Source organism: Limulus polyphemus, unplaced genomic scaffold (assembly GCF_000517525.1).
Source record: "Limulus polyphemus unplaced genomic scaffold, Limulus_polyphemus-2.1.2 Scaffold22, whole genome shotgun sequence".
Taxonomy (NCBI): Eukaryota; Metazoa; Arthropoda; class Merostomata; order Xiphosura; family Limulidae; genus Limulus; species Limulus polyphemus.
Window position 1 is genome coordinate 1,600,769 of NW_013665632.1, and position 17,875 is coordinate 1,618,643.

At 29.0% G+C, this 17,875-nt stretch overlaps 1 protein-coding gene across 1 annotated transcript in view; it reads right to left on the reverse strand.

Moving 5' to 3' along the window:
* Positions 1–3,521: 3,521 nt before the first annotated feature.
* Positions 3,522–17,875, reverse strand: part of LOC106458432 (carnitine O-palmitoyltransferase 1, liver isoform-like) — a 98,716-nt gene continuing 84,362 nt past the window's right edge. Inside the window, exons 15-18 of the mRNA XM_013917948.2 lie at positions 16,640–16,800; positions 14,507–14,663; positions 9,089–9,205; positions 3,522–6,248 (exon numbers count right to left, since the gene is read on the reverse strand). Coding sequence (XP_013773402.1) covers positions 6,057–6,248; positions 9,089–9,205; positions 14,507–14,663; positions 16,640–16,800 — 627 coding nt within the window. The 3' untranslated portion in view covers positions 3,522–6,056. The remainder of the gene's footprint in view (positions 6,249–9,088; positions 9,206–14,506; positions 14,664–16,639; positions 16,801–17,875) is intronic.

A 17,875-nucleotide genomic window follows, 5' to 3' on the forward strand; every position in this document is an offset into this window, starting at 1 on the left:
TACATCTGATATAAATGTTTTGGTGTTCACATCTCAAAAATAATTTTAACTTAGTTATGTCAAAACTTTAAAGTTAAAACAATGTTGATAATATAAACTAAGGGGACATACTGCAATTTTAGTATGTATCAAAATGATTTTAAATGTTATACTCTGTCACATTTCTTACTTGTTATATAAAGATCAGAGGTGTTCACAACACGAGTTACTTTAAGAAATTATTAATATCCACTTACTTTCACACGAGCGATTGATCATATTTTCCCAAAAGTATAACAACGTATTTTTCAGATAAAGAACCACAAAACTTTATTGAAAACTTGTTACATTGGTATGGTATAAAAGCTTATATGATACACTGTTCTACATCCTCTGAAGAGACACTATTGTAACCCAAGATCAGAACAACAAAGAGTACTATAGAAGTAACAAATGGAGAAACCACATGTTTATAATAATAACTACAGTTTCCTTGTCAATAAAATCAAAACGTAATACACATGATTATTGTGTTTAGTTGTATTAACATAAGAAAGTATACATTCCAGTAACATGGATAATTAAACAGGTGCCTGACATAGTGAAGGTACACTAAAGTTAGTTAATTTTGTATATTAATTACTGGCTATTCATAACTTATTAAATCCTTTGGTAAAATAATATAGTTCTGTTTAGAAAATCAAATAAATGATGCACAGATGTATTCAATAACAATTGTATAAACGTGCTACTAATAACCGAAATAACTTTAATTAATGTAAAAATTTAAGACAACTTTTAATTACTCAAAGACTTGTCCATAAAACACATAACAGACTTAAATTACTTTACACTAACGGTACAAGTGACAAGTGGAAATCTTAATATATCTTTGAAAGTTCTGATATTTCTTAATTTTTCAGTTGTAAACATCTTAGTATAAATTTCTGATCAGCATCATAAAAAATACTTTTTTTTTGGAAAAATCCTACTTATGAGTAAATAAAAAATAAAGTAAATTGAAATATATTTTTATCAACCATATTACTTCCCATTACCAAACGAATGGTTGAAATGAATGTGTACTTCAGTAATTAAACACCAAGCAATGTGATAAGGTTAGCTTAATTAACAAAAGTTTCTTTAAGAAAAACATCTCTTTGGGATTGTAGATGAATCATGTTTGTTTTATGATTCATGAGCAAAACATTACTGTGTTATCACTAGTGCATAACAACACTTCTGGCTTAAACACTGCAAACTGTTATTTATGGAAGAAGCAACAAAAATTATATATTGAAATTACACCTATGCCCATAAATATGTACCATTTTACTTGTACATTTAAAATTAATCACACTGTTAATCAACTCAAACATAATATCTTCTCACTATATGATAAATCAGGTATACAACTCTGCTAACATATCAAAACATAATCTATACTTTTGTTATATGTTAACGTAACAACAGTTCTGAAGGTAGATTCTAATTTTAAAATGGTAGGTTTCGATGCAACAAGCTAGTTATTCATAAAAGTTAGACTGAGATGAGAGCAACAAAGAATACCAAATATCTTTTCACACCACCTGTCACATTCACACACACACTACACCTATTTTAACAGCTGATAAAGACATTAAAAAATAACATGACAGTATGTAAAATAGTACACTGCATTCATGAGCAAATCTAATGTAATTAATACTGAAAGATTATAAAATTCCAATCCCTATTAACAATAACTTTGTTTTGATTAACGTAAATTACATTAGCAAATCTAGTATTTATCTTAAGTATTCATTAAAAAAGAACAACTTCAAACTGTCATCATCAACAGCATCTTTCATCTACTTACAAACGTTTACAAAACACTGCAGAAGCTACCATTAACAATAGATATCATTAATTCAAACATTTTATAAAACTCTACACAGCATTAAAGTCATAAGCAGCAATAAATTCTTTTTCTTATCACATTCTGAGCAAGTTTAGCAGAAAAAATTACTATTTACTGAAGTATAGTACTGCAAAACACTAAAAGTCAGTCAGTAATGTCAATAATTCTCAATGGTTCAAATGATTTGCAAAACAAACACACGAACTTTCAAATTTCTGAGCAATTTACAGGGCATTTCTACAGTATTTAATGATGTTACTTTGAAAATACTCATTGGACAGAAATGAATAATAATCTGCATTATTTGTAGCTATTTCTAATGATTTTTGGCACTTTTTAAAATGTTGAGCGTACATCAAGAGGCACTTATTCAATTACTTTGAAAATAAAAAACAGCTCCAATAACTCTCCGATTTTATTTTCTTGTGTGAACCTTCTCAAACTTTTAGGTTACCTCCCTTTGTACTATCTATTCAGTCTTCCTTAACACAGGCTTCATTAAATATTTGATAGTAATATGAAAACTACTATTAGTTACATTAATTTCTTAATAGTCTGCTAGAGAAGAAAACTGGAACAAGCTCAATTGCTTTTTATCATCACACAATTTCCAAGTACTGAGATTATCTTGTTAACACATATTACAGCAGAATCAGCTGTTTCATCTAATTCATTTCCTAAGTAGTACACTATTACCTATATTAAGAAACAAGCTCAACAGAAATAAGCATATACCAGCTTAAAATTCAGAGAGAAAATTTTTCCTTTATATTTAATGTTGTTTTAATTTAAATTGCATGAACAGTATAATAATGTAGCATTAAAAACTAGGAATGTCAGATAAACAGAATAAAAGAAAAAAATTATAAGTTATTAATTGGATTTTCAGTAAATATGTAATAAAAAATGCTAAAACTGATTTATTTTTACAAGAATTAAATAAATGTGCAATAACTCACTCATATCTTTCAACTTTAAAAAATATGATAAAAAAGTCAAATATTTAAAAGTATTCATAAATACTCACGTTTATTTTCCAATATAAGTTGTTATACAATTATTACAAGAAAAAAAAACTTTACTTTTTAAGTTCTTGTTACACGAAAACAAAAATTAAACTGGAATGTTTCATATAACAAGTTGTTAAAAACACCCACAAAGAATCACAGTAAAACAATTTATATAAAATCTACATACAGTATCTTTTCCTTAAAATCATTCTGTTGGCTATAGTGATACCCAAGTTAATTATCTTCATCATCATTTTTATATTATACAATGCAGTGAAGGTACTTCTAAAAAAGGATAAAGAAAGCGTAAATCTCTATTGTTTTAATTTTAATAAGTCATAGCCTAGTAAATAAATTACAGTAGCAAAGTTAAAGCTTTTCTAAGAAAATGAAGACTATGAAATATATTATTTGAAAGATTACAACACACCGAAATATATCAAATTTTTTGGTGTGTAATATTTGGACTGGTAAAGCATGATCTTTTTAATTGGTAGTTTGTGTGATGTAGAAATTTTCTTTTAAGAAATACGTTTTTCTGTCTATCCCATTATTTTTAAGAAGAATGATAAATCAAACATTGAATTAGGACCACTTTATGGTCTTATTTACCAGTGTACTATTCTACTCTACTTGCTTCCAGATATCACACACAACCTGTGAAATCTAATCATATGAAAATTGTGTTCAAAGCAGCATATCAGATTAATACAGCTATCAAATACCTTTATATGCTTGTGAGGCCTTGTCAAATGATCAATGTCACCATTATGCATCACATTAAAAGATAATGAGAACACCACAACAAATCATCCTGCTCAGAGATTTAACAACACTATAGCATGAAACATAACTGTGTATGTATTTAACTGGGAAGTTCATAAATCACAATTATAAATCACTTGTAAAAACATACTTCTCGAATCAACAACTTTAATTTAAAAAAATTACTACTAATGACAATTATAAATGCTAAAACAATACATTACATTTAAATAAGTTTAAATGGTGTCATATAAGAAGTTTTAAATAGATAATTAACATTTTGTTTATAGAAAAGCTATAAACCCTTAGTAACCTTTCTTTCAAGTTACTCTGTTTATCTATTCCTCTGAATCATCATTAAATGATATTTTGCTTACACACATTCAACTAGCTTTCCAACTCATTTTCAAAAATCAGTACTTCAATTTTAAAATGAATCTGAAAGGCTAAAACTTAAAAATAATAACCAATAAATATTCAGAATGGAATGTAAGAAATGGATGCCCGAAAACATACTACTAACAAAATAACCAAGTAACACCCCTTAGCAAGTCATGAAAACAAACTACATCAGGAAACAACAGTTTTTGATGATATTCTGTTCTAGGCTAAAACTTCTGCCTTTAGTTGTAAAGAATTGTATAGAATTCTTAAATCTCAGCAAATTATGTATTAAACTATTTCAGTTCATTATGATCACATGATGTAAGGAAAAATCTGTCTTCAAAACAAGTTTTCAATTTGCATTCACCTTTGTATATGCAGCAATATAATTATTTTTTTCATATGATACCGAATACTATTTTTGACATACTATTTTGTATGTTTCTTACTGTTTTACAAACACACTGGTTTATTAACCTCCAGTAATAAATTTCCCCAAGTGGTAAACAACTAGATTTGTTTTTCAACATTCAATGGGTATTAAAACATTTACATATTTAGCAAAGCTTTTCACTTCAATTTTAATGACATTTAAGACTCAAGCTGCTTAAATTACGATGTCAAGCAATTATCAAACAAGGGTTATGAAAGTTTAACACTGTTTTAAACAACTTGATATCTCTATACCACACACAACTCCTGTAGTAAATGTTTTTCCTACATATTTAAACTAGAATTAGTTTAAGATGAGAGTACAAAATGTGCCATAAAAGAAATCTCTGGACTACAATAAAAGTTCTGGCACTATAACAACATAAAATAAGTGAAGAAAAAAAAAGTACTTGTATAAATTGAATAACAATACTACTGGTAAAGTCCAACATGGTAACAAAATATAAACTAATGAATTTTCAGGTTTAAACCAATATAAATATGAGAAATGCACAATCATTCATTCTCATAATTACATTTAAATTAAACCCAGTTTAGTTCAGGTTTCAGTTGTACTGGTGTGCTCAAGAAATTTAATTATTTTACAGAATCTTCTTACACATGGCTATAACATCAGGTATTATCAATAAATGATATGGTTATTTTAAACTTAATGGAACATTTTGTGTATAAGAGATTCAAATTAATTTATGTTAGTTAAACTGCTTAATTTTATGGTTGCCCTAATCCAATTTATGTTTAAATAATGGTTATGTCAACTACAAGAAAATAATTCTTTTTTAAATAGTTATATGAGTTACATTAACTGACCCCCCAATTTCTTATGATGAAAGAACAAAATTAAATTACAACAACAATGGTTATACTACTATCAGATGAGAATCCAACTTGTATGTCAATGAACTTTTTTCATTTTCTGAGATCAAAGATCCAGTTCAACGTATGTATTTACTGTTCGTCCATTTCATATGAGCAGAAACTTTTTTGAGACTTGACTGCAGTACAATAAACAGACTTCCAACTAAAACATCTACTGTGTTAATGTAATAAAAAATAAAGTATAATTTGACAACTTTTTATATGAAAAAAAGCTGCACTATGCTAAGATGTATAATAACAAACTACTTTCCAATTAAAACCATGACACTGCATAGACACTAAAACAAATTTTCACTTATACAACCAGCATTTCATCTAAACAAAAAGTTTTGTTGGAAAATAACAGCATAAGCTACTGTACATCATCAAGGCAAGAATGGCAATTAAGTTCTTTTAAGTATTATGAGCAATGTGTTTAATCAACTACAGAATCTTGTGTCTTTTCAGGAGAAAACAGGCCAAATATTTCATTGCACTTATTATATTCAATTCTTAACTAATATTTTTCTGAACTTGCAAATGTCATGAGAATTTTCAATTTTTAAATACAGACTTGTGTTCTGTAGATTGCTATAATGATATAAAAAGCAACAATAAGTAATATAAGTGTACTTAATCAGAAAACTGAACAAACTTAATGCTTCTGTTGCAAACACTCTAGTAAAACATTTCCCTGAGTTTAATGATTACTCTGAACCATAAAGACTCCGCATCTCCTCTAAACTATCAAATATCAGCTGAACAAACCGTTCAGAGTCAGTGTGAGGGCAAGACCGCTTAGAAGAAACATGAAAGAAAAATTTGTGGTCATTTGGAATGACATAGGACACCCCATAACCATCATCTGATACAGGTCCAAATCCTCCTCCTGGGCCAAGCTGAAAAAAAAAAGAAGCTATTTTTACTATTTTTAGCTTATCAAGCAGTAATTGTTTTCATTTTTACAATTCAAGACTACTGTTGTAAAACATTATAAATTTTAATTGTGAAGAAATCAATCACTGCTCCAAAGAAACATGCATATTCAAACTGACAAAAGATGACATCTCTTATATATTGTTTTAATAAATATATCCAAGATAACAGCAAGTTCTAATGACACAGTTACCAAACACCTCCTTCAAAACTTTGAACTCAATCATTTTGAAAATACAGTATTAAAGATCAGGATTTTTACTTGTACCAAAACTAAATGAACAGTGATTAAGAAATACCATATTATTTGTTCTATGAACCAAAAAAAAGGTTAACATCTTTACCACTCAGATGTCTGCTATATATTTATATACATTTAAGGTTGATTTTTCTTTTGAAGGATCTAAATCTGCACAGGATAACTAAATATTATTTTACACTCTTACATCAAAATTATATAAAAAAATGAACTAATTACCATATTGGCCTGATTATGTGGCGATCTTGAATATAAGGCAACCCCCATTTTCAAAAACCATGGGAGAGAAAAAAAATTGAGTGTCATAACGTCCTTTTTTTAGGACTGCAAAATCAATACTATAACTAAACAGCCTGCAGGTGGATTAGTTGCAAGAATTAGAGATGTCCTTGAGCGAACATCTGGCACACATGCATAGACAGATGCTATCGAGACATTCAGGAATGCAACAGGCTAGAGTAGAAGGAGGAAGGAGCCTGTGGTCGGCCACGATAATAAGGTAACCATGAATTTTACAGCTTAATTATTAATCAAAAAACATCACCTTATAATCAGGCCAATAAAGTATATCACAGTAATTACACAGTTTGATATAACCTTGATGTATTCACATTTGAATATTTTTTATTTTAAATCTAATTTGAGTTTTTTTGTAAATATTAGTATTTTAATTTTATTGTTTTTTACTGTAGAGGTTAAAGTAACAATGTGCTATTATCAAAATAATATCTAAACAATAAGTTAAAATATTGTACTTATACTTCTTGCTTAACACCAGTTTTTTCCAGTTGTAGCATGATGTCAGAAGAGTTATATTTCTGACCATCAGTTTAAGGATTGTATTGTACCTAAATCATATTTGTTGCATCTAGTTTGTTATGTTCCAATATTTCCTGATAAAGTCTACACTATCAAATTATCACTATTAAAAAAAAGGAATACTTTAAAGCAAGATTTTTGTTTTTGGAACTACATCTAGAAAAATATCACTATCAACATTTCGATCAGTGAAAAAAAATATTATCATTAATGTTAATCTTATTTCCTGCACTTCTTTTCACAACAGAAAAAAAATATCAAAGATAATTTATATTTACAACAAAAACTAGCATATGTTAAAGGAAGAATGCGTAGAAACTGTTGACTTGCTTACATAAGAATAGAATAAATATATATATATATATATATATATATAATATATTCTCTATATAAATAAATAAGCATGTCCAAATACTTAAAAAACCAGTAATGAATGACTGTACAAAATTTTGCTCTGAAAAAAAAAATGTTGACTGCTGAAAATCAAATGTAAATAATAAATAAATTTAAATTACCCAATTTATCTAGACTGTGATACAGAACAAGGACCATTGCTGGCCAAATTTATTCTTCAGTATTTTTAGGATGACATTTTTCTTGAATATTTTAAGATTAATAGGAAGAATGGATTCAATGATGGATTGTATAGTTTGCTGCATGTCTTTAGGGTAACACATTGAACACTGAACAAGTGTGTGTCATAAAATTTAATATTATGTGTTTGGATTTTCTTTTTTTGCTCCTTAACTTCATACATAATATAGGGGTTGGTTCCCTAAAGACACCAATTGTATAGTGTATAAAGCATTGAGTATCTTCATTTTACAATCACCTAATATTTATCTATTATTGGCTAGTAATTCCTGTTTCATCCTGTTCTTAAGCTTTTCAAAGGAACACCAGATATCAGTAAGAAAACTAACTTCAAGGGTGTAATGATAACATTGTTTACACTAAAATTATGATGTTTTTTGGCTTATGTAAAATATAGAAGGAACAAATGGACTTTTCAATAGTACCTTCGTAGTACCTTATTTAGTATTCTACAAAAGGTTTGGGTACAATATACTAAGCCATTTTTCTTGTAGGCTGGCAACAGAATAATAACTACAAATGGACCTTTTGAACATATTTTCTTTTCCTTGTAAGTTTAACATGCATGCCTTTTTATATGTGTACAGCCTTAGCAGTCAATAGTAAATGTTTCAAAGTGTTGTTTGAACTGAATCTTAACTGTTTAAGGTGTGTTTTTCTTGAATGTTCTATTAGGTTTTTGTGCAATCCCTATTATGGACCACTATCATGGTTCATGATAAGGTTGCTAAACAATGTAGTGGTAAATGCTGTCATTACCTACTGTATATCTTAGGGTTGATAAAGACAGACAGCAGCATTTGTAGGTAATAATGTATTCTGTTACTAATAATTGTAAGATTGATCAATTTACAATTGCTTGTTACATAGTGCTTCACAGTTGTTATAAGTGGATGGTATTTTCTGCCGACTTTTTTATTAAGAATTTTGAGGTTGATACTGTTTGGAATTTTAGAATTTTTCTACTAATTAAACTTAAGTTGAATAAGTTAAGATTTTGGTAAAAGGAAGAGATCAGTGTTTATCTATCTTATTATGAAATATTTCTGTTGATGTAAAAATTAATGGTCATTGGTTGTATTATATTTTGTTTAAAGTTATGATTAAATCCACTTGTCAGTCTTAACTTACCTTATTACTAAATGTCTTTAGATTGACATCAGGTGTAGTGGTTAGCTGTGTATGAGGAGTCTGGCTTGTAGACAGTGTCCAAGGTCTATGAATAATGTTTTCTAAAAACTCACTCTCCTATTCACAACAAAAAGGTAATAAATACAAGAATCAGGTAAGCAATATTAGCAAACACATATAAAATCTTATGTTTACATATATATATATATATATATATATACATACATACATACATTTGTTTTAACACAACTGCAGCATTGGGGCATCTCTTATCACAATGAGGTTCATACAAAATTTACACAAAGACTTTCCAAGGTTTTTTTCCAAGATTTGTACTCAAATTTCAAGAACATTCTAAACCTGCCACACAGGATTAAACTTGCATTTTCCTGGCAGTTTCATTCATCAAATTTGCCTGTCAGTGGAAACTGCACATATCTTGTGAGACATGAGTTTCACAACAACCAACAAGAAATATAAAAAAATTAACTTCAATAATGAAACTACATTTTGCACTATTTTTTTTATTGAAAATAAAAGTTTAGGACTATTCCAGGATCATGAATTAAAAACAGACATTTTGACTGGATTTTCAGTACTGAATTTTTGGAGCGCATTTCCTATGACTTTCCTGGATTTAAAGGTCCTGTGAAAACCTGGTATATTATAACTGACAAACAGAATTATACAAGTGTTCAATACTGTGCCTGAAACTTCTCTTGTAGTGCCACTTTCCACACAAATCAATAAAACAGTACCAGTAGCTGTAATCTAGAAACCAGTCACACACATGCTATTTTCCAAACAAATAAATAAAAGAAAACAGTTCCAGAAGTCATAATTCAGAAAACTATCAGCAGGATACCAGTCACACATGTGCCACTTTCCATACAAATTAATAAAACAGTACCAGTAGTTGTAATCCCTAAACCAATCAGCAAGATATCAGTCACATACATGCTACTTTCCAAACAAATCAATAAAATAAAACAATTCCAGTAGTTATAATTCAGAAAATTATCAGCAGGATATCAGTCACACATGTTTCACTTTCCATACAAATTAATAAAACAGTACCAGTAGTTGTAATCCATAAACCAATCAGCAAGATATCAGTCACATACATGCTACTTTCCAAACAAATCAATAAAATAAAACAATTCCAGTAGTTATAATTCAGAAAATTATCAGCAGGATATCAGTCACACATGTTTCACTTTCCATACAAATTAATAAAACAGTTCCAGTAGTTGTAATCAATAAACCAATCAGCAAGATATCAGTCACACACACATGCTATTTTCCAAACAAATAAATAAAAGAAAACAGTTCCAGTAGTTATAATTCAGAAAACTATCAGCAGGATATCAGTCACACACATGCTACTTTCAAAACAAGTCAATAAAAGAAAACATTTCCAGTAGTTATAATTCAGAAAACTATCAGCAGGATATCAGTCACACATGTTTCACTTTCAAAACAAGTCAATAAAAGAAAACATTTCCAGTAGTTGTAATCCAGAAAACTATCAGCAGGATATCAGTCACACATGTTTCACTTTCAAAACAAGTCAATAAAAGAAAACATTTCCAGTAGTTGTAATCCAGAAAACTATCAGCAGGATACCACTCGCACATAAAACAGACCCATGTGCAAAACTGATTAAATGCAGTAACAATTACACGCTTAGTTCACTAAGTACAGGTTACCAGATATGTTATTTTATTGTTTTTTGTGATTCGTATGACAAGTTTTAGAGTATGTTTTACAGTTTTTCTACTACAGTTGTTTGTTGCTTTTTCTTGATGATTATTTAAGTTTTCCTTACAGATGTCCTTAATATAATGTTTTTCACTGATGCAAATTGAAGATAAAGCCAATATTCTCTAAAAATCATAATGCTAGCATAAGAGAATAATACACAAACTAATATAAAAATAAGTTTCAATTATATAATACTGCATATAGGTATCATCAGAACAACTAATATCAAAAGTTTAAATTAATATTCAAGAGAGAGAGAATCAATTCAAAGTAAATACACAAGGTTCTTGTTTTAGTATTCATTTTGCTGTAGGCTTGTTAATGAGATGGCATTAGAAGACTGTGTAGATATTAAGTTACACTGTACACAAGGAAAATGATGCAAAAATAGCCCTATTGTTAGATGAATAAAAAATCTATGGAATGATATAAGGATGAGTGCTGAGCTCTTACAGCTCTTTCATCAACAATAATCCATATTACGACTCTGGTTATGGACTATTGCTATGCAGCAGATATTTGCACTGCAGGAGACTTCTCCTCTTTATGTGCAGTTGATGATTTTGGAGAAATCCTTTGAGTAACCAACTTTAGATGTCTGTGAACAGTATAGCATAAATTCCCCTTCATGAATGCAGAGAAAATTGCATGTTGACTAATAATTGTAGCTGTATGTTTTGTCTTGATAGAGCTATATGTGAACGGAGTCAGTCCACTGGACTGAGCCCATGTTGGAAAATTAACATTTACTATAATCCTGAATGACTAAGTATGCCTTGACAAAATTTGGTAAGCTTTTAGTAAACATTACAAGTATGGTGTACAAAAATATCAAAATTTTTAATAAAGTATTTCTAATAACAATTTGAATGTAATTTACTTAGTCTGACTCAGACTCTAAATAGTCTAAATGCACGATGACTTTTATGTTAAGAATAAGAATACTTTTTCCATCTTGTATTTCATTTACATAACCATTAGAACCTACTAAATGAATATCAAGTTATTTTATTTTACCCTAACATTAACTGTAGTGAAATCATCTTCAGTCTCTAAATCTTTTCACAACAGCTTTCATTTAATGTTATTGTTTTGTTGCTCTTTGAACCATGTCTAACAACTAATCTAGCATAAGGAAGTAATACATCATCCAATAAGAGCAAGGTGCAAGTTACAGTAAACAAAGTATTGAATTACATCACAAGCAAGCAACTCGTGACATTCCCCATTGACAAATTTTCTATATTTAATTTTCTTTTCATTTAAGCTTTGTTATGTAACCCAATAGTTTCTAATTTTTACATTTTTAGTTACTTATAACAATAATTAAAAAAATATATTTAAGAAAACAAGAAAATTAGTATTTATTGGTCTATTTCTTTTTAGTCTCAAAAAATATCTAAAATGAGCAATTCAGATCAAAGAAGTGTCATAATATACAGAGAAGTGAAGACTGAAAATTTATTTGGATATTTCAATTTTGGAATTAAGAAATCAAAATTTAGATAACATAAGAACTTGAATTAAAACTACATTTTGATTCCAAGTTAACTGATGTACATTGATAATAAAATAGTTTAATTAAGTTTTGAATGTAACTCTGTAAAATGTCATGGCTACCACAAGTTAATGATATCCAGTCCATATAAAAGTGGTGTTTCTTTACAGTATAGTAGTTTCAGCATGTTAGCCTAATAGTATCCAGAGTTGACCTAGGAATGTTTCTCAACTCTCCAGATCTTTAACTTACCATCCCTTGGAAAATGTTTTGTCACATGCTCTTTACTACTTTTAAAATGTTCACCAGCAGGATGAAAATAAATTGCCCTGACTTCTGCAGGCACTTAAGTAGAAATATGATTTGTCCAATATGATGATATAGTTCCACTTGCCACATATCAGATACCGCTCCTACTCTTATGACATTTGATTTTTCCATTTAGCTACGTTTTCTGAGAGAAGCATCTAAACATGGCTAAAGTGTCATTTTTGAAAACTTTTTTTAATAATCTTGCCTACAATTCCAAGGAAGGTTTCTACTTCAGTTGCATTTGACTGTTGTGTTCTTAAGTTACTTCCAATGACAAGTTGTTTAAGTGTTTTTACTGCTTGCAGCATATGACTAACAGCTGATCACAAAGTGACCCATTTGTTTCTTTGCTGGAATTATGTTTTCCCTTGCTTTATCAATACTGTTCAAAATAGGTACCCCTTTCTTAACAGCTTTAAATCATATCTAGTTTGATTTTACAATCACAGGATGATAGATTTCTGCACTGAAAAGTTCTGAGTAATACTCTCAGAAGGGGTCAATTTCATGAACCACTTGTACTCACAAATCACCATGCTTCAAATGTTTTAAGACAAGAGAATCAAAACTTCAACAGGTCATGGGGATAGCCATAGGGCAAGGTGAATGGATATGCAAATCATTAAAGTAAGTTATGAAGGACACTCTGTAACATGTTGTCACCCCATAAAAAGTACTAATTAAAATATATGATTATGAAGTTGTCATTTAATCCATTAAGAATCCTGTTTAATACTATTCAATGCTATTTATGTAAAAAAAGTACTCCTAACAAAAACCAAAAATTTGTTTTAAATGTAAGGTACTGATTACATAAAATATGTGTGTGTTAAAATCCATAAACATGAAAAACAGTAAAAGCTCAGACAATACCAAATCCCCTTTTTTATATGTATATATCACAGTTGTTAATGCTTTCCCATCTGTACACACAAAACTTTGTGGTCACTTTACTAATACTAAATTAACTTGAAGCTAAGTGCATTTAACATAAATTGTATTTTGGAGTAACTATGTGTGTGATGTCCAGCACTGACCAAAGCTCATTACTTATTTCCACTCACACTAGACTCTTTTTGGAGTGTAAATAACATTTTTCAAAACTAAGTAAATATAATGACACTTATCACATGTTTCAAACTTGTGGATCATTAATTAAAATTCTTATTCTCATTGGTTTAAATTAGAAACTTCAATTCCTACACTGTCTAAATCAAACTTCCATAATTTCAGGTTTTGATTTAATTTTAATCAAAAATAATTTCCATTCAGTGTGTTATAAAAATATACAAGCCTTCTCTTGTTCTAAGAATTGCTAACACGCTAAACTTCAATAAATTCTTCCTTCCTGCATTTAACAATTTCCAAATTATGTTAACTGTTATTCCTTGAAAAAAACTCAAATTCATTAACTCAAATGAAGGAGCTGCTATAATAATATTCGGGTGACTTTTCACAACAGTGTCATTTTATCAATTCAGCAGGCAATAATACACTTTCAAATGTACACTTAGTCCACCAAGGAGAATAAAAAAAAAATCACTTTAAATTTAGAAGCTCTACAGTTCCTTGCAATAATTTTATCTATATCTTTCTATTTTCAATTCTAAAAATTACATTTCAAGAACTATGCAATGACAAAAGTATCTAAATAACATTTTTAGCTTTTATATTTACTGACATTGTAAACATCAGGATATGAAAAATGAAATACAATAAAAAATTTCAAAACTTACAGAAAAACTAACAACAATAATGTTTACAAGTTTCAGTTTTTTAACAATTGTGCTATTTTAACACAAATATTAATATTTACCAATTTTATAAAAATTGCAAGAACTTACATAGTTTAAACCCTTGCAGGCAACATACAGAGCAAACAAGTGACGATCAATTCCCATCCCATTCATAGCATCTCTATACATTGTTTGGTGTACTTCAGCTGCTCTCTTCAAAAGTCTGATTTTCTCATTTTTGCTAATGCTATTCTGCATCATTGCTCTATGTATATATGGGGGGAAAATACATAAAATAAGACAAAGAATTTCAACTAATAATGTAACTACAAGGCATTACAACTACAACTCATGGACTATTAGTTTATCAATAACCTTCTTTTATTCATCCTTGTCTTCGAATTATTCCATTTCTCCTCTCTAAGAACACTGACAATTTAAATTTTTTAGAGACAGATGATAATAAGCCTTGAAACTTTGTATAAGGACAACAAAGTCTTAACAACCTTCTTATATTCTTAAGCAGAGAAAAGAATACTTAGAACCTATGTGCTTTGAACATTAAAGTCATACAACAAAGCCTTCTGCAACAGAAAATGCATGCACAGCTACAATCAATATGCATGGTAATCAGGCTACAAAATCATTTTAATATAAAGTACTCAACCTTTTGTATAAGTATTATCATCTACTGACTTTTTATTGTCTAGAAATCAGCCTAAAAGAATTTTAACTTTTTACATGATGATGAAGCTAAACACTGGGTGCTGGAAATCTCCATTATACAAAATTAACAAAGGTTCTGTAAATTTGTTCTGGTCTTATTAGTCTTCCACAAAAACATTTGCAAGCCTGCTAAGTTAAAACTTCAAGTCTTAATGATAATATGTATGGGGTTTATGGTCATCTGATGAAGGATGAAGTTACCTAAAACCACTGTACTCAGTGACAAGTGGTGAATCAATGACAGATCTGAGTTCATATTCACTTTTAATAACTTAATAATTTTTTAGTCTTGATGTAACATATTTTAGAAAGAGCACGTGATTGGCCATTTTTTTATTTTTACCTAAAATGCAGCATTTTTAATTAATGTCACATGGTAAAATTTTTTTTAAAAAGGCAATAAATGGTCCCTACAAGAAACATGATCCACAAGTACTTAGCTAGAAGTAATCAAATGAAAGTTTAAAGTATGTAAAAGTCAGAATATCTACCAGATGTCAAACCAATAAAGTAGCTTACAACTTGTAGCTTTAATATAATCTAATATTATATCCTGCCAAATGGAAACAATTATTTCTCAGTTTACTGGATCAACAATTGGATATATATAGACTAAGTCACAAAACTGTCCAGGTTTTACACTGCCTTGATAATGTTTTCTCTCAGTATTGTTTCAGAATTTAAACAAAGCCAGTCTGTAGCATTTTTAGTTCCATGACTCACACCTGTACACATATATTTTATGTTTTGCAAAGTTTCCACAAAATTTGGATAATGATTCCTGTTTCCTGCAAAAGGTGAAAATTCACAGGATTTTTTTTATATTTACGACTATACACAATCATTAGATTTGCCAATATACATACAGATGTATTAATTAAAAAAAGTAAAACATACAACAAGTTTTGGTGTGAAATTATTCATATGAAAAATTAATAACACTAAATAAAATAAATTTAAGGAATCTACAAATTTGTGTTTTATATCAATCTCAACGTAGACAGAGGTTTATAAAATTATACACAATTTCTGTACATGCTAGTTGTTATACCAAAGAAAGCTGTGTGAAAAGTCAAGACATTATTACACAGGAAACTGAGAGAAAAACAGAAAACAGTAATGTGGGAATGGTCTTGTCATATAGTGTAATGGGAACTCAGACTTCGAGAGAGCTAATTTAAAATTAAGTTACCATTATAAAAGCTACAATTCATGCAAACTTGAATATACTACCTACTGTACTATTCATGGAAAATCATAAGTAATATTTTTGCAATTTAACTAAGAAACCAAATTTTGACTACAAAATTCTTAACCTTGTAACTGAAGTTGACTTTCATCAACATTCTACAAATAAACTAACATTAACGTGACATATCTGAAAGTCATAGCATAAAATTGGAGAATCTTTATATATAAATATACACACACACACACACATATATATATATACAGACAGTTTTTGAAGGTACTTATCTATTTAAAAACATAGTAACAAAATCTTCAATTGATTACCGAACAAAATCAGCTGATTCAGGAGTGCATGAGCGCATAGTTTCTGTTCTTCCCCACAAGTACATACGAGTCATGCAAGCTTCATAAGTCTGAGGAAAATGCTTAGTTTCTTTATAATATGCTAACTGTAAAGCCATCTGTATGAAAGCATCTGGAGAAACCTGAGAAAAAGATTAGTTTAATCAGTCAGTTCATAAAAAATAAAATCAATTTTACATTAAAAATTATTTAAAATATTTAAAATGAATGGAATATATGCAAAAGAACTAAGCTATTAAATTCTTCCAATCATATGGACTACAACCTGTTATCCTTTTTTTTTAATGGTTTGTTGACATACTGAAAATGTATGCATCAGTAACTTAGCATTATGGTCATGAGGGTTCTATGTCCAACACTATGAGAAGTCCATTCACATTTAAATTTCATTAACAATGTTGAATACCTAAATCTACTGAAACAGTGAAAACCAACAGGTCTAATATTAAAGATAAAAAAAATCATACGAGATTATGTGTTTTCTTAATTTATTCAATCCAAAGGTGTGTAAAAAAACAAACAGCATTTCAGAGCTATTTTTTTCTCTACCACAAGATCTTTCATTCAATATCAATAACAGTCAGCCAGAAATTCAACTGAATCTTCGTAGATGCAGTACAAAAACCTTAAAGCTCTGATAACCATTAAGCATTATATGCGTGATAAAAATCACAATAGAATGCAGGTTTTTCTTCACATTCCACTTAATTTGTCCATTACAGAACATAAAAAAACACATCTTAATATAGTGGTTTGTCCTATCATTACCCTCATATGATTTTATTTTACTTAAGCAGGAATGGTCTCAAGAACTTATAAATATAAAATGACCTACTGTATCAACTAAAAACATAACTCTGTATATTTTGCAGGAAGGATGATGAGAGTTACTCTTAAACTAACTATTTGTAACAGTAATGGTTGTTTTTTACTCCAAGGAAACAATTTAGATACACCACAAATATAAAGAAAGACAAACTTTGTAGACAAAACCAACATTTCTTTAAAAAAGATCATTACTAAACACTGAACACTATAATAATTATGCTTGGAGATGGCTTGAATGGGTAATGAAGAAAACATTTAATACAATTTTAACATAACAGCATACTATATTCCATACTGTGTGTGTGTGTGTGTGTGTGTGTGTATATATATATATATATATATCTGTGTCAGTACGTAAACCTACTTACG